Source organism: Salvelinus alpinus, chromosome 16 (assembly GCF_045679555.1).
Source record: "Salvelinus alpinus chromosome 16, SLU_Salpinus.1, whole genome shotgun sequence".
NCBI lineage: Eukaryota > Metazoa > Chordata > Actinopteri > Salmoniformes > Salmonidae > Salvelinus > Salvelinus alpinus.
In genome coordinates, this window is record NC_092101.1 from 15,974,278 (window position 1) to 15,993,122 (window position 18,845).

General features: G+C 47.9%; 1 protein-coding gene across 1 annotated transcript in view; it reads right to left on the minus strand.

The window, feature by feature from the left end:
* Positions 1-6,540: 6,540 nt before the first annotated feature.
* Positions 6,541-18,845, minus strand: part of LOC139540947 (neurocan core protein-like) — a 207,004-nt gene continuing 194,699 nt past the window's right edge. The window contains exons 12-16 of the mRNA XM_071345030.1: positions 13,297-13,455; positions 12,688-12,770; positions 11,590-11,734; positions 8,151-8,333; positions 6,541-7,163 (exon numbers count right to left, since the gene is read on the minus strand). Of these exons, the coding sequence (XP_071201131.1) occupies positions 6,991-7,163; positions 8,151-8,333; positions 11,590-11,734; positions 12,688-12,770; positions 13,297-13,455 (743 nt within the window). The 3' untranslated portion in view covers positions 6,541-6,990. The remainder of the gene's footprint in view (positions 7,164-8,150; positions 8,334-11,589; positions 11,735-12,687; positions 12,771-13,296; positions 13,456-18,845) is intronic.

Sequence of the window (18,845 nt, forward strand, 5' to 3'; positions counted from 1 at the left end):
CTAAAATAGATTTTTTTTAATTCCTCAGCAATCTACACAAAATAACCAATAATGATGAAGCAAATACAGGTTTTTAGAAATATTTGCACATTTATAAAAAATAAAATACAGAAATACCTTATTTACATAAGTATTCAGACCCTTTGCTATGAGACTCGAAATTGTCTCAGGTGCATCCTTTTTCCATTGATCATCCTTAAGATGTTTCTACAAATTGATTGGAGTCCACCTGTGGTAAATTCAATTAACTGGACATGATTTGGAAAGGCACACACTTGTCTATATAAGGTCCCACAGTTGACAGTGCATGTCAGAGCAAAAACTAAGCTATGAGGTTGAAGGAATTGTCTGTAGAGCTCCGAGACAGGATTGTGTTGAGGCACAGATCTGGGGAAGGGTACCAAAACATGTATTCAACATTGTAGGTCCCCAAGAATAGGGTGGCCTCCATCATTCCTAAATGGAAGAAGTTTGGAACCACCAAGACTCTTCCTAGAGCTGGCCACCTGGCCAAACTGAGCAATCGGTGGAGAAGGGCCTTGGTCAGGGAGGTGACCAAGAAACCCGATGGTCACTCTGAATCAGCTCTAGATATCCTCTGTGGAGATGGAAGAACCTTCCAGAAGGACAACCATCTCTGCAGCACTCCACCAATCAGGCCTTTATGGTAGTGTGGCTAGACAGAAACCACTCCTCATTAAAAGGCACATGACAGTCCACTCGGAGTCTGCCAAAAGGCACCTAAAGACTCTCAGACCATGAGAAACAAGATTCTCTGGTCTGATGATACCAAAATTGAACTCTTTGGCCTGAATGCCAAGAGTCACGTCTGGTGAAAACCTGTTTTTCAGTGGCAGCGACTGGGAGACTAGTCAGGATTGAGGCAAAGATGAACGGAGAAAAGTACAGAGAAATTCTTGATGAAAACCTGCTCCAGAGTGCTCAGGACCTCAGACTGGTGCGAATGTTTACCTTCCAACAGGACAACGACCCCAAGCACACAGCCAAGACAACGCAGGATTGGCTTCGGGACAAGTCTCTGAATGTCCTTGAGTGGCCCAGCCAGAGCCCGGACTTGAACCCGATCGAACAGCTCTGGAGATCGTTTGTGTTACTATTACAATACGGTAGTTTGAAATGTTACTTTTCTGACAGAATTTCAGATTGTGTGTCCTTGAAAAGTCGTGCATGTCAACATTTGACTACGTCCGTAACTAACCATATCCATGGATTTGATCACCAAGGCCACACAGCATGTCATTGTCTGTGGTGTACAGTACTAGATGAACATCCAAGCATCAAAATAACCACACCAACACCCATATAACGGGTCCAATCAAAGTTTTTTAATGATCATTTGTCTCGTAAAGAATATCTTACAATATGACAGGACTGGAATTCATAAGAACATCAATAAATACGGATTAATACTTGAGGACCAGATTCACTAAGCCCGTCACATCATCGTCATCATCACACAGCGTATCTGTGCTTGTACTGTAGTCCTTGTAGCGCTGCTGCATCCTGGGGGAGGCGGTGTGCTGTCAGAACTGTAATGTGACACTTCAGGCTTCCCAAAGGAACGTCTCCTTTTGATGATGCGGCAGCAGCGGTTGTGTCTCTCCCGTCTGTCTGGTGAACGGAGCATTGGGAGCTGAGACTGTATGAATAAGGTCCATGGAGTCCAAGCAACAAACACGCCAAGAGTTTTAAAGGATTTTGAAATAAATCCCACAGAGTATTTACATCACAGAGAGGAGAAGAGGAGGAGTGGAGAGGGGTGCTTTGTGGGCTCGGCTACTACGCGTCTGGACCCCTTGTTTTCCATACTCTCCGCTTGTAGCTTCCTTCCTATAAGAGTGCTGGTTTCTTGACAGTGACAAAATGTTAACTCAGTTTACAGTATGTAACGCTCTACAGTACTGTACTGTACTGTACTGTATTGTACTGTACTGTATGTAACCATATACAAAAAGGGGAAATTAGCTCTTAACAGCTAATGCTTAGAAATCATTTTAACATTCCAGATAAAACAAATTCTGGGCTATCAAGGGGATTGTACATCAATTAGAATAGATTATAAACTAACATGTCAACATGGTTCCCATATCTATGCACGAAGAATACCTAGTGTTGGTAGATATGGGTAACATTTTCTATGCTATGGGAATATCATGTTAAACAAAAGGAATTGATCTTGGGGTCAAAACAATCACACAAACACACACAATGTCAAGGGCGTTCTAGAGAGGAGTAAAAACACACGGGGAGAGAGAACAGCTTCTGGCAACCCAAACTAAAATGAACCATGAAAGGAAAGAGTTCAAAAAGCCAGCTTGCAAAGACACTGATGAGGATAGCTAACAATAAGCAAATATGCAGTAGGCGTATCAAGTCATGCTGCCAGTCTCACAGACAACCTAACTAGTACCTCAGACAGACTAACCATGAAATCAATGAGCCGTCTCAGTGACAGCAGATGCAATAGTCAATCCCCAGTCTGATCAGTTTGTCATTGTCAGAAGGTTAACATCTGATATGGGTAGTATACAGTTGTACGTAGAATACATTCTCTCATAAAAACAACCACATTATTATATGTACTATAGCTGGTCTGGCTTTATAGAGTAAATATCATTATCCTTGACTTGAGACCTCTCCTAGGGTTAATATCATAACAGGTGACACATTACCCTCTAGCAGTCAGAAAGCAGGTTTCCTCACCACAGGACCGCGGCTATGCTGAGAATCCCATTGGTTGATGGTCTTGAGCCAGTCCTGACACAGTGGTGTTTCTGATGCCTCTGCTGCTACAGAGCTGTCATCTCATTCACCAGCACACTGTGGTAGAAAGCAGCTTCTAATGAGATGACAGTGACCTACAGTAGAGAGCCGTGTTGGGGTTTAGTGTCAGGATTACCTGCCCTACTGGGCTACTGGCGACCAGCACCGAGAGGAGGGGAGAGGAGAGAGAGGACAGGAGGCGTGAAATGAGGACAGGAGAGGAGGCGAGAGAGGACTAAGCAGGGGGGAGAGAGGAGAGGAGATGAGTGGTGGTTCCTGGCTGTTCCGCTGACACTGGCTCGTTTTCTGTCTAGCTGTTCTAAGACAAATCTCCCCTCATCCACCTATGCTCATCTCATATTTGTTTGCCATGCATGCTTTCCTAATACTAGTAATACTTGTGTTACACACACACACACACACACACACACACACACACACACACACACACACACACACACACACACACACACACACACACACACACACACACACACACACACACACACACACACACACACACACACACACACACACACACACACACACACACACACACACACACCCTCTGTTTATACTAAAGCAGTGTACGTAGTCATTGATGGATGCTTGCTGCTAACGCAGGGCTCAGATGAAATAGAGGTACTCTCTCCCTGCTCCTCTCCGCTCCTGCCACACTCCTGTCCTCCTTCTCACACTCCTACAACAGTGTAAATACAAAAGGGCAAAGTTCTGCATCATTATCGCTTGTGCTTCAGAAAACGAACAGAGTTTCCTTCCTCTCCGGCTGCTCGTCTGTTGCTACCCGAGACAGACGACAGAAAGTGAACTTCTCCATTGCTCTAACCCTCTGATCCAATCACATGCTACCTGACTGCGTATCCACTCATCCACACACTTTGCCGACCATGCAGAGATATAGATACTGCTCTGATGTAGTTCTAAGAAGATCTCTCTCTCTCTCTCTCTCTCTCTCTCTCTCTCTCTCTCTCTCTCTCTCTCTCTCTCTCTCTCTCTCTCTCTCTCTCTCTCTCTCTCTCTCTCTCTCTCTCTCTCTCTCTCTCTCTCTCTCTCTCTCTCTCTCTCTCTCTCTCTCTCTCTCTCTCTCTCTCCCCCCCCCCCTACAGGGAACCCAGAGCCTGTGTGATCAGAATGGCTCCGTAGCAATTAAGGTGAAGTGCTGGCTATAGCCTAAAGAAGAAGCCCAGATGGTTGTGAAGGCATTCCTCCTGCAGGCGTGCCGACCATGCCATGCAGCAGACAGCTGTGGGCGACCTCTGTTGTTTAGTGACTCGTCTTCATAATTAAGGCTCATCGCAATGAAGTAGCGATCCCATCGTCCCAGCCGTCTGCCTGCCTTCAGGGCATCAGACTGCAGAGCCGGGAGTGGTAGAGAGGGAGAGTGGGTGAGAGAGATGGTGCTGTCTGGAGCTGGAGTGAGGGCGGCTCTGTGTGTGTGTGTGTATTCGAAGCTGAAGCGAGGACGTATATGTTTATGAGGGGTGTAAGCACGTGTGTATGTGTCAGAGAAAGAGAGGGCGAGAGAGTGTCAGATAGGGAAAGAGAGAACATTTGTGTCTGTGATGGAGAGACAGTATGTGTCTGGAGAGTCTGTGTGCATCAGAGCAAGCTTACACCATCCACAGAGCACATTGAGCTGAGTTGACCCATTGCTCCAGGAGATCAACCAATAAGCAGCTGGTCTGGTGCAGTGATAACAGCAGCCTCCTAGACTAGAGGATGACTGCCAGCCAGCCAGACACATAGGTCGGCCTACACTGTACAACAACAACAACAAAAAACCGGACTACATCTCTACTCCTTAATCATATCCAACATCTGGCCAGCCCAGGCTCGATCTCAGCAGAGTCTGGGTTTGTTCGTTTTACAATTCTGTCCACCTTGTGTGAGAGAGATCCAATCACCTCTTCATATGTGTTCTTCCTGTCACACACGCACTCCGTCCCTCATACTACTGTAAGAGACAGACACATACTGTCCTGCTTAACCCCATAGTAATTATAGTCATCACGCTATCTTTAGGAGAATCTCAGCTGATTTAAATGCATAAGGAGCCCCACCCACCCACGGTCAATCCATTGTCTGGAATGTCTGGAATGGTAGACGGGATAGAAAAAAAAGCCGATATTAGACTGACATCTAAAAGACGTAAGAAGCGTGAGGGCTGTGACAGGCCTGCGGCTCCCCGTCCGTCAGAGCAAAGCCCCTGTCATCACAGCCAGGGACAAAGGTCATGATGATAACCTCTTCATTAATTAAGCATGCTTTAACGGAGATGAATTGTACTGATATGGAGCTTGCTCTCTTTTCTCTCTTTCAGGCCCTGTCTGTGTCATTGACAAGGTGGATAAAGGGATGAGGATGAAAGACAAGGGAGAGAGGAAGAGAGGAGGGAGAGAGAGAGAAAGAGAGAAAGGAAGAGGGGGGGTGTAAGCTCAGAGGAATTGCGTAAAGCCGATAAAGGAGCTTTGGAGAATCAGTCGGATCCTGCAGTAAAAATAAAACATGTCTCCCTTTTCTACCCGCTGTAGAGAGAAGAGGTGGCCCGGTTCTTATCCCAGCCGGCTCCGGGCTGCAGCAGACAGGACAGCTCTGTTTAAAACCATGCGTTTCCTGTTACCATTCTGAACCACTGGTCCAGAAATACAAGGGTGTTTTATCCCTTTTAACCGTCTCAGATGTTTCTAGAATTTTCTGTGGGCCATGTCGCTGTCTCTGTCGCCCCCACACAAACCTCACTGAGACTGGCCTCTGAACCCATTCCCCTCTGCGTCCTCCAACAACTCTGGTTCTCTGTATTTAAAGCCAGATCCATACACTAGGACACTAGCCCAGCTTACTCCTCCTCTGGTGGGGCAGAGTGTGTGTTCATCCCGGCATTATGCCCCCATCTGCACTACTTTAAAAAGCTAATTATGGGCCCAGCGCTGTACCCGCCGGCTGCACAGAGCCCTGTCATCCCTCTGTTTGATGTGCTGGAGAAGGGGGCGACTGCAATTAAGAGTCCGAATTCCCTGCTCTTCTCTTTTTTTCTTTCTCTCTCTCTCTCTCTATTCCTCCCCCTCTCCTTTTCTCTCTCTGACAGTCTGACAGAACAATTTCTCCTCAGCGGGCCAGAGAAGTAGAACTCCAAAATGGAAGACGAACAGACCATTGACACCGGGACATAGACGGAATATGAGAGTGTGGTGATGGGTATGAGAGAATTCTGACGAAGGATCATTGCCTATTAGCTAGCTGGGAAACCAGACTCAGAGAGGCTAGTCATAATCTGGCCTATTCTGGGTTGGGTTTCTCGACTCCTTACTATCTATCTCCTCTAATAGTGAAGCAGGAACACAGAGTGACTTAGAAAGGAAACACGTACAGTAGGATGATATCGTTAGAAGAAACATGGACTGCTGTGGGGGTCTTCCACCACTACGGGGAGAAGCTTGAGCTTCTGGATCAACCTCAGTGGCGTGAGGTCGATTTGGATACAGGCTAACTGTGCATTTTCTCGGTTTTCCTCTACACCCAGTTAAAAGTGACTGTCGTAACAATGATGAGATACAATGCTTGTCATTCGAAACCAGTAGAATTGCCAGTGTCAAAGAAAGCCCGTAGCTAAATCTGTTCAGAATAACTGTTGTAGGTCATTAAGCAAAAGGTCTTCCAAAGAGCTAACCAAAAACAGCAAAGTCAAGAAATACAGTCAGACAACACATCTGTTAAAAACAAGGTTAGAACGAAGACTCAATTGAAAAACATGGATTGCATGTACATGTATTCCTCGACTCTTCTGGTTTTGATACAGAATTTTCTGACGATGTTGTCATTATTTACAGTTTGTACTAAACCTCCTCCTCCACGATCGTTAATGTAAAAATAGAAGGAAACAAAAGAAACCTCTTCAGATTTTAACAGGTGAGCAAAGCCCCATATCCTGGGTCCTCGTTGACTTGATAAAAGTAGGCCGGGAGTGAGACAGAAAAGCAGTGAAGGTAAAGAAGAGTACAAAGAGATTGTTATTGTCTCAGTGAGGCCTAGCAGTCGGCTGTCAGGCCTCAGAGTTGAGTATGATACAGGCTGGCTCTGGGAGCCAGGTTGCGGGGTCAGGAACAGGGCAGGAGAGGGGGTAGAGAGGGGGAGGAAGGAGACTGGGCAGCGAGGCGAGGTTCGGGCAGTGGACGTGGTTCATTTGGTTCAGATGTGGGCATGAGCGTTCCCGTTCCCGTGCCCGTGCCCATGCCTGTGGCCCTGATCCCCTCCGTGGTGGCCCCCCTCTCCGTGTCCATGGCCGTGCTTCTTGTGCTTTCTGCGCTCCCGTCGGCCGTTGTGATGGTCATGGTGCCGCCTGTAGCGCTGTGCTCCCCGGGCTGGAGAGAGACAGAAGGGAGTGAAAGGGTGTGAGAGGGGATGAGTCAGGAGAAAGAGAACGGATGAGAGGGAGTAGAGGGGGGTGGGGGGTGACAGGTAGAGTGGAGAGTCAAGTGGAGTGAGAGAGTGAGAGAGGGATATGAGATGTGAGAGGAGGGGGGTGAGAGGTCAACACCACAGACATACAGCTCTCAACATCAGCCACTCTGCCTAAAGTGTCTTCTCTACTCAACTTTACATTACTAGCTCTCTAAATGTATTAGCATAGGACTGTCCTCCCACTCACGTCCTGAGTGAGCCGCTTCCTTCCTGTGTTGTGCTGCCAAATTGGATCCGTTGGTCCTGGGTAAGGTTTGCCAACAGAAGGTCTACCTTGCCATGATAACAATGACTAACAAACGACTCTAGCAGGAAAACAACATTACACTCGAAATGCACCGAATACGAAATAAGGCTCCATATTTTCTCTCCAGTTCAAACAGCAGCAATTCATTATTTGTCAGTACGAGCCGAAAGGGGAAATGGGAAATACTTGTTTGCTCATAACTTCTTAAAAAGGGCAAACATTGATACAATCCTACAATATGAATGATTCTGCTGTCATAAAGAAAGATGGATGTTTCCGTCGTTTGGCAGAGCGAGTTTTACTTCTCATGGGAGGATAGTAAAATGAAATGTTTATTTTTGGTGTTTCTGGCATTCCTCCAAACCCCTGGCTGTCAATCAGACTTTGGAGCGATAAACTATCTCAACAGAACAAGGGCTATAACTTAGTTTTATCTACATTAAAATTACATTACCGTCGTCACACAACCTCTATCTGAATGAAAAGTTTGTCAAATTCGAGTACATGCTACAACTTCTATGGAGAATCTTGTATTCCTACTGAATTCAGTCTCATTTTAAGTTTCCATTCCTCCACTGTTTTTGATCATTTACCCCATAGAGATAAAACTTAAAGCCCTTTAACAGTCTTGGTCACTCACACTTAGTGCAGATGATTTTGGGCCGCTCCCATTTGCCGTTGGCACGACACTTGGCCGTGGGGACGTGGCGTTGGAGGAACCCGTCAGCACACTGGTAACGCACCACTGAGTGGATGTCATAGTGGGACCGCTTACGACCAATCAGAAAGGCGTTCTTCACGGTGGGAGGGTTGACACACAGCACTGCCAAATAGAGAAAGAGAGTGAGAAATGGAAATCCAGCAATGGAGAAGTGGTACATTATAACAATGTATATCACCATTCCCAGTCATTAGTCATCACCCAGTCTTTCCCCTTTCTGTTTTTGCCCTTGTCCCTGAACAAGAGACGGTTGAAGAGCCCTGTTCTAAAGAACATTCCCCCTCCACTCTTCAAAACTGTTGACGGCACAACACACACATCTAAAGTTCAAAGGAAACCAAAGAGATGAGTCATGTGTGTGTGTGTGTGCTAGTCTGTGTGGGCTGTTGTTATCTCCTAGAGCGTTGTGTTGATGTGAGGAGGGGGGACAGACAGACAGACAGACAGGCAAAGTGGTTGAGACACCAGACAGACCCTACAGGGCTCTTAGCCCTGTGAGACGTCACACTGACTCACTGACCTTTCAGCTCTGGCTGTTGCCCATAGGCACAGATCTAGGATCAGCTTCCCCTCCACCAAACCTAATCTTCACTATCTGGGAGGAAAACACCAAACTGACTTTAGATCAGTGTCCCGGGTAACTTTGTCCTACCACGACCTTTCAGAAGGGATTGGGCCCTCAGGGGCTACAGTGTGTGACAGGTGTCAGGAATGTACCCACGCTTACTGCTCATTGGCCGGATTAGAGGGAGGGCGAATGAGAGAAGAGGGATGAGGAGGGGTGACTGGGGTGACGGTGCAGTTCCTCTGTCGTTCCCCTAGATGGCAGCCCTGCGGTTGAAACCTAAAGCCCGGAGTGAGTTTCTAGCCCCTAGACAGTCACCAACCCAGCTGTAGACTAAGTGGAAGTGCTTCTTTCCCTTCCTTGAAGTAATCGGCGACCTCTTATCTGGAACATGGTTGAACATGGTGGAAATGAGGTGTCCCTTACATAGCTAACACTAATGCAGAACTACCAGATCCGAGCCAACTCCAAGGAGTACAGGAAGGGAGGGAAGGAGGGAAGGATGTATTGTCCAGCTATCCACACAGGGCAGTACAGTGATTGCTGTAACATCTCACACCTCCTATTCAGCCAACCAGAAAACCACAGTTTTCACTCCTTGTGTTTAGTGTGCAGTAACATAGACTAGGAGGGACATTACTAACACTAGTGTGCAGCTGTGGCAACAGATCAATAGTCACAGGACCAGGCATGACACTCAATAACACCACCCAGATCTTACTGACTGGGGCTGGGCTGGGGATGCCTGGCAGGCACGCAGGACTGTGTGTGCGTGTGTGTCAGGCTGATTCAGTTTTCTTTTGAAAGCTGGAGACAGTTGGAGCCTGGATCCGTCCAGCGCTCTCCGAGCCCTGTGGGCTACATCTTTACACTCAGTCTAACATGTCTCAGCAGATTAGACAGGGGTGAGCTGGGTATGTCCACGCACACAGCCACACACTCCAATCTTAGCCAATGTATTGACCGGCTACAGTCACAGTAGGCAGGCAGGCAGCAGAGTTGGGGTGAACTGTATGTGATAGTGTGTGTCCTGGGTGGGTGTCAGGGCGAGCTGCTTCTCTGTCCCCAGAAGAAAGGTGCAGGAGAAAAAGTGTACTTGGTAGAAGGCAGGTAGAGGCACCGCCCTGAAGGACCAGTGTACTCTGGCCTGGACTTGGGCTGTGTGTCTATTAGAGAATAGAACTGTATATGAATAAGTATGTGAATATTTGATCATATTTAGTTTATATGTGTGTGCGTGTGTGTGTGTGCGCGTGCGTGTGTGTGTGCGTGTGTGCGTGCGTGCGTGTGTGCGTGTGTGCGTGTGTGTGTGCGTGTGTGTGCGTGTGTGTGTGTGTGTGTGTGTGTGTGAGAGCGAGATGCCTTCGCCACAACCCATCCTCCTAATCAGGGTGGCTCACACCTGCCTGTTCTGTGCTCTTCCCCATGGCATTATGGGTAACACTAATCACCCAGATGACGTGTGTCACTGATTGGATACTGCCTCTCTCTCAGAAGGACAGGCCTGAGTGTCAGCCAACCGTGCCATACGGCCCCTGATGAGCAGACCCAAGAGAACAACACCACTATAGAGTAGAACAGGCGGTTAAGTTGGCATGAAGATGGAATGCTGCCACTGACTGATTGACTGTGGCATGAGGGACTTATCTAACTCTGTGGCATGAGGGACTTATCTAACTCTGTGGCATGAGGGACTTACCTAACTCTGTGGCATGAGGGACTTATCTAACTCTGTGGCATGAGGGACTTATCGAACTCTGTGGCATGAGGGACTTATCGAACTCTGTGGCATGAGGGACTTATCGAACTCTGTGGCATGAGGGACTTATCTAACTCTGTGGCATGAGTGACTTATCGAACTCTGTGGCATGAGGGACTTATCTAACTCTGTGGCATGAGGGACTTATCGAACTCTGTGGCATGAGGGACTTATCGAACTCTGTGGCATGAGGGACTTATCGAACTCTGTGGCATGAGGGACTTATCGAACTCTGTGGCATGATGAACTTAACTAACTGTTAAGTTTTATAACTCTAATTCTGCTGACCATTCAGATGAACTAAATAATGTTTCTAGCCTGAGGCCAGTTGAAATCAGTACCCAAGAGGATCTAGCAGTGACCCGATCCTCCATTTCCTTAAACACAGCTCTGGAGTCTGGCCAGTCGTCTCAATAAACCTACAAACATCTTCCTGGCTGGCTATTAATACCCTGTCTCTCTGTCTGCCCCAAATGCAATTGAAAACCGTCTGCTCTAATAAGCCCACAGAGGAGCATGTTAGGATGCACACTTCTGTGGCATATCACAGCACCATGACAGAGCAGATCCACAGAAGCCTGGTCATGTGACACAGAAACTTTACCAGTCAGCCCCAAAACTTTGTGTGAAACTCTTCCAACAATGTTTCATACAAAGGAGGATACTTTTTATGTGAATTAAATGTTCTGAAGAACTCTCATCCCTTGATCTGACAGTAAGAGCATCTCTGTAAGGAGCTGCCTTAGGTGTGAAAGCATAGCTACAAGTCAGCTGACCGCACTTGGAGGTGAGCTGTAATGATCAGTGTTAGCCTGTGGTCCAGACTGACTGATTGAAGAGGCCTAAGATGACAGAATACTTATAAGTATTCTTTAAAGTATTTAAAGCACAGCGGAAGCATAATATCACCTCCTCTTCAACTCTTTTTAATTCTCTCCCCCACTGTCTTTTCCTCCCCTCGCCATCCCTTTCAAACTCTCAGTCCCTCTCGCCCCCTCTCTCTCTACAACCCCTCGCCTCTTTCTCCCTCTCACCTGTTCCCTTCTTGCAGACGTAGGGCAGGTTGTAGTTGCAGGGCACGTCGTTCCACTTGCCGTTCTCGTGGGCGATCATCACCACACAGTCCTCTCCACCCGCAAAGAAGTTGTCTGGCTGGTTCTCCCGCCAGTTCTCATATTGCTGCTCAGTCACAGCCACACGGGGTCAAAGACACAGACACACGGCAGAGGAACAGACACAGACACACGACACCGACACACGGTACAGCGCGTCACAGACACAGCCACAGACAGTCACACAGCCACAGACAGTCACACAACACAGACAGTCACACAACACAGACAGTCACACAACACAGACAGTCACACAACACAGACAGTCACACCACACAGACAGAACAAAAAAAGAAAGTGATAGATACTGTAGACTGTTTCACTGTTCTCTTTTACTGAACAAGAAGCTGATGTGTCTCAACACAGGTCTTTCTCCAGTGGTATAGACTGACACAGAGTAATGACAGCTCTTAAACAACAACAGGCACAGAGGAGCTGCCTCTAGGAAGATGTAAGTAGGGTAGGAAGAAAAGTGGTTCAGCGAGCGAGGCTGTACATATACACAGGTAACGACACATTCACTCAATCAACTTCCCACCTGACCTTTAGCTAACACCCACATCCTCCCTAGGGACCTCTGCTATGAGAGAAATGCACTCTTCAATAGCAGGCGGTGTCACTGTGGTTATTGTCATTCTGAAGTATGTTGCTGATAATAAAGACTACACAAGATTAAACGAGTGATCTCTCTCTCCCTCTGTCTCTCCCTCTGTCTCTCCCTCTGTCTCTCCCTCTGTCTCTCCCTCTGTCTCTCCCTCTGTCTCTCCCTCTCTCTCTCCCTCTCTCTCTCCCTCTCTCTCTCCCTCTCCCTCTGTCTCTCCCTCTGTCTCTCCCTCTGTCTCTCCCTCTGTCTCTCCCTCTGTCTCTCCCTCTGTCTCTCCCTCTGTCTCTCCCTCTGTCTCTCCCTCTGTCTCTCCCTCTGTCTCTCCCTCTGTCTCTCCCTCTGTCCCTCCCTCTCTCTCTCCCTCTCTCTCTCCCTCTGTCTCTCCCTCTGTCTCTCCCTCTGTCTCTCCCTCTCACCAGGTCCATGTTGTCAGTCCACTGGAAATCCTCTTCCACTGTTCTGTCGTTCAGTCCGATCCAGGTGTTGTCATGACTCAGACCTGAACGACAGGGCAAAACAAATAAACACATCCTTTAAAAAGACCACACACACACACACGAGGGAGGCTCAGCTCTTATCACAATTTCAACCCCAGATAGCAGAAGGCAGAAGCAGCCAAATCTTCGCGGAAGGTGCAGCATTGATGAGATTTGGGTGCGGTGTAATGAAATTTAAATCATGATGTTTCTGATTAACATAATTATGGGGCCCATTAATCTACCTAATGGCTTTGCTCCCTTTATTGTCGGGGTGGAGACGTCCATTTTCGAGGCAATTAAACACACTTTTAGGTAAATGTGTCTGTGGAGGGGAGGAATAGGGAGGAGGATGAGGGAGGACAAGTGGGAGGATGTATAGCTCTGGCCTCTCTGGGACTGGGAGGGGGTTCACCATGCTGGGGCTTTTATTGTGTCTTTCCTTTCATCCAGTTCTTTCTTTCTCCATCCCTCTGAGGATCAATGCCAGAACATGAGACTGCTTTCATTATATATTCTGTAAAGTCGCACTGATTGGAAGACACCCACCGTTGATGAAGTCCTGCTCCTGGAGTGCGTGTATGCTGGCCAGGTGTCCGCTGTGCTCCCTGCAGTCCTTCTCTGCGTCCTCCCAGGTGTGTCTGCGGCTGAAGTACCTGTAGCAGTGGCCATGGAACTTCCTCCACGTGTGTTCACAGCCCTCTGTGTCTGCACATACAGAGAGAGAGAGAGAGAGTGAGAGAGTGAGAGAGTGAGAGAGAGAGAGAGAGAGAGAGAGTGAGAGAGTGAGAGAGTGAGAGAGGGAGAGAGTGAGAGAGTGAGAGAGTGAGAGAGTGAGAGAGTGAGAGAGTGAGAGAGTGAGAGAGTGAGAGAGTGAGAGAGTGAGAGAGTGAGAGAGTGAGAGAGTGAGAGAGTGAGAGAGTGAGAGAGAGAGAGAGAGAGAGAGAGAGAGAGAGAGAGAGAGAGAGAGCGAGAGAGAGAGAGAGAGAGAGAGAGACAGAGAGAGAGAGGGGGTGGTTAGTCTACAGAAACACACAGATGCATACTCATATATCTCTGGTTCACGCAACCATGTGCATGGAAGCACAAACACACAGTGTATATGTGTATATGTGTATATAATTTTTCTGCTCTAGGGATATCATTATTGTTTGGATAACCTTATTTACTGATTTTTATCTTACATTTTTTCACTCTTTATGCGATGCGCACTGCAGAGAACACCCGAAGAAGAATGATCATTTAATTACCATAGTGAATTTTTGTAATGTTTACATGTCAATTAATCCCATAAGGGATGGGCTGCCAACTGCCGATTTGACACGAAAATAAAATGTCATTCATTCATTTACACACTTTTTTCCTCTCTCACATTCTTTCCAGTGCTCTACTTCCCTCCCTCCCTCCCTCCCTCCCTCACTCCCTCCCTCCCTCCCTCCCTCCCTCCGTGACGTCCGTCCAGGCCTAATCCCAGTCAGACAGTGGGCTGGGATGGGAGCAGAGCAGTATGAGGAAGCAGCTTAGCCCTGTGAAAGGCTCTTTAATCTATTTAAATGACAACAATCCCCAGAAATGTCTCCCAGTGGGGACGCCATCCGGACTAATTCAACCCTGTTACAGCCCCTGTCAGGACTCTGCTCCTGTCTCCTCATTCCTACTTTCTCTCTGTCCGTTTCCCTCTTCCTTTCCCTTCATCCCTGTCAGCACTGAGCCTCGTCCTCCATCCCTCTGTCTCCCGCTTCGTCCCTTTTTTTCACTCTCTTTCTCTCTCCATCTATCCATCCCCTTTCTCCCTGTCCCTTCATCCCTGTCAGAAAGCACCGAGCCCCTCCCTCCCTCCCTCCCTCCCTCCCTCCCTCCCTCCCTCCCTCCCTCCCTCCCTCCCTCCCTCCCTCCCTCCCTCCCTCCCTCCCTCCCTCCCTCCCTCCCTCCCTCCCTCCCTCCATCTTCCTTGGGGTTCACTGTATGGCAGTGCTCAGCTGCACCCATTCACTGTGTCTACGGAGGATGTGTGAGGGAAACAGAGAGAGTATGTGCGCGTGCATGTGTGTGTATGCATCTGCGTTTGGGGAAGGGGGTTCAGGGCTTTTCTGTCAACCCAGCCAAGCCCCCCTTTCTCTCCTACCCATACAGAGTGGGGATCGAAGAGAGATGGCCTCAGCTTTCCCCCCAACACATCTAAAGCGACACGGGTAAATTGGGCAGTGCAAATAGGGCCGTATGGACTTCCAGGCCGGCATTAGAGGAGCTCAGAGGAAAGGGGCCAAGGAGTGTGTGTGTGTGTGTGTGTGTGTGTGTGTGTGTGTGTGTGTGTGTGTGTGTGTGTGTGTGTGTGTGTGTGTGTGTGTGTGTGTGTGTGTGTGTGTGTGTGTGTGTGTTTGTTTATTTGTAAGTGGATGAGCGCTAGCTGTAGAGACTGTCCAGTCCACTTATATTACACAGAGTTGCTGTCCATATGATGCACTATATTGTAGGGGACTGTTCCCCACAACGCCATGCTGTGATAATAGTCATCAGACACCTCTCTGCATGCCCAGAGGAGAACAGATGAACGCTTGAAGTGGATCTCTCCGGAGGAGAGCTGTCCGTGGTTCTGAAACACTCAGCCCAGCAGAATGCACTACCCTCGCTCATTATTACTATTCACAACCTTCCAACGGCCGGCGCTCAAAGCAATCTAGTCTGTATTTGTTCTTAGTCAGGGGAACAACATGTAGCAAATTGCTTTGCACCCCCTTATAATAGGAAGCAATTCTTAACGTGTAGTGACAGGGTAACTACAGCAGTACCCTCATCCCCTATCACATGTGCAGAATGTGGGAACGCATGTTGAACGAATGGCGAATTGCCATGGCACCAAACAAATTGGCACATGCACTCACGCACACACACACCCACACGCGTGCGCGCACGCGCAAAACACACTGTGGAGGCCTGTGTGATTAGGCGAGTGAACACATCTGCAGGGCTGCAGACTCTAATCTCTCCCTTCTGCTCCCAAAAGGCTCCAAGATAACATACTCACTCACTGGGCTACGGTGTGTGTGTGTTTGTGTGTGTGTGTGTGTTTGTGTGCGACTGAATGTGGTGGGCGGGCGGGGGGAGTTTGGCTGCTCACTTCAACACTCTATGGCAATTGGACACACATTCGTTCATCATGCTTTCGTATTTCCCAACAGCAGTGCCTGTGCACGAGGCCCTTTTTCACTCATTGGATGAATTAGGCGGAGCAGAGGTGAGAGATAATGGGAAAATCATTGAGCCTGCTGTAAACCTCAGGGATTTTGAAGTATCATCCAGATGTCACGGAGAGAGAAGATGGCTAGATCTCGGTTCCCTCCACAGCTAAGGTCAGCTCACACAGTCTCTGCTGCCCAAGTAGCTTTCATCATCAAATAATACTCCGCTGTTCCACACAATTGCATTGAACAGTATGATGTACGGAGGTGTACTATTCTCCAAATGTCCTTTTATTGAGCCAGATAGACATTGAAAACAAAGCCTGTTTTGCAACAGTGACCTAGTTGTTTTTTGTAGCCAAACTGTATAATATGAGCTATAAGCTATAAACTATATAAACTATATTTCCAACAAGTGGGTAAAGATTAAGTAGTGCTGGGAAGTTTGGCTATTTTTACTGACTCTGATTTTTCCGACTCATTCAGTCAAAATAACTAATATTTAGACAAATTTTGTTCATTTGAGTCTGTAATGCTCAGAGCATGCGGGACCCCGTATCGGCTAACAATGAACTGAAAACTCAAAAGAGTCATGATTCTACGAGCCTCTCGTTCACGTCGTTCACCATAGGGGGCTTATTGGAGCTGTTATTTGTGACTGAGACTTGTAAATGTGTGTTTAAACAGTGCACATTTGTTGATTGCTAGGCATTCAAATAAGGCTATTTCTTGATACATTTGAAACGAGTTGTGGCCGCAACCGGACTAGATTGTGAACGACTCTTGACAGAATGCATTGTTTGACTGGTGAGAGGGTGATAAGTAGCTTGACGAAAAATGATTCCGCTGCTCTATCGTTCGCTACTTCACATTGCGGAGAAGAAACTAACGCCTGCGCCGGCGTAGCATTTGGCCAGAGCTTCGGTTCTACAAAGCTGTGTCCATAATATTCAATAATCAATTAATTGCAGTCATTCTTGCACCCTGCGATCATTTATCCATTATAAACATGTATTTTGTTTCTCTATGCTCATGATCTATTTTCCTGTGCGTATATGACAGAGAGTAGGTGGTCGGAGCACGTCTCTGGAGCTGCTGAGCCGGAGGAGCGTGTATTAATCCTGCTGTGGGACTCATTGCGGCCAGCACTAGCAGGTCAAACGAACGACTAAAATGAACGAGTAACTCAGAAAAAACATATCAAAACAAATCACTCTCGAGTAAAAAGAGTCCGTGGTTGGTATAATGTATTGGGGTCGGGAGCGTGTCCAACATGGCCTGCGTCGGCGTAGACTGGGTTGTTATCTACAAAAACAGGGAGAATGGAGACACTGGGGGGCTATGTAGGGGCGCGCACACACACACACACACACACACCGTGGGCTGCATCTGGCACCATGCCCAGACAGTGTGTAAGGCATGGGCTGCCCACTGCTGGGCCTTTACCAGCCAGGACTCCTGGGAGCTGCCATGAAAGAGGCCAGTGGTGTGAAGGAGGCGCACAGAGCAGCTTAATCCAACAGCCTGAGAGGAAAGAGCCTGCGGCGCTCACACACTCACACACACACAAACATATGCACGAGCACAGTCAAACAACCACCCACCCACCCACACGCACGCACGCACATTCACACACACACACACACACACACACACACACACACACACACACACACACACACACACACACACACACACACACACACACACACACACACACACACACACACACACACACACACACACACACACACACACGTCAACATTACTCATCAGTGCCTTTGGTGTGATATCTACTGCTCATTAGACGATTTCACCCAGACTATCAATATTGCAGAAAGAAAGCAACCAATATTGCAGAAAGAAAGACAGACAGACAGACAGACAGACAGACAGACAGACAGACAGACAGACAGAGACAGGGAGACAGCCTGACCCGAAAGGAAGCCAACACAGATACGGGTCTGCTCACAGATCTTAAGACTGTCTCGACGGATTTCCTCCGCCGACAGAAGTTTCAATGCCTGATATTAATGCGTTACTTCAAGTTTTTATTTTTCGTTTGGACTGAGCGACATTTCGTCCATTAATATTCAGAGTGAGCAGGGAATGAGCATCAGTTAGGGAAATAAAAGGCCAAACGCTTCCAGCTGAGTGATTGGGTCGTTTATCCACTTCACCATGTGATATTTGTGCGCCGTGGCTTTTTGAGACCTCTGATGATGAAACGCTGTGTGTGTGCTGCCTTTCACCTTCCCTCTCTCTCTCTCCCTCTTCCCCTCTCCCTCTCCCTCTTCCCCTCTCCCTCTCCCCCTCTCCCTCTCCCTCTTCCCCTCTCCCTCTCCCTCTTCCCCTCTCTCTCTCCCTCTTCCCCTCTCCCTCTCCCTGTGACACTCGCTTTAATGACTGACAGCTCTTTGCCATTTAAACGAGGCCACCCAGAGTCGGAGAGAGCCTTCCACACTCTCACAGAGACACCCTCTGCTTTTAGTGAGAATGTCTACATGGAGGATAGGATGGGGGGTTATTATGGTTATTACAGCTCTGTGATGAGGAGTCTAATCGGGTGAGCATTACCATCAATCTAATGGGTGAAGATTGGACATTACTAATGCTCTCTGATGCCTGCCTGCCTCATTCCACCTAATTACCTGGAGACGTGACATTTACCACCAAGCCGCTGGCAGAGAGCTGGAGACAGAGGAAGGAGACACACACACACACACACACACAGACACACACACACACACACACACACACACACACACACACACACACACACACACACACACACACACACACACACACACACACACACACACACACACACACACACACACACACACACACACACACACACACACACACACACACACAATGGGACAGACCTTTACAGACCTGCTGTATATGTACAGTATT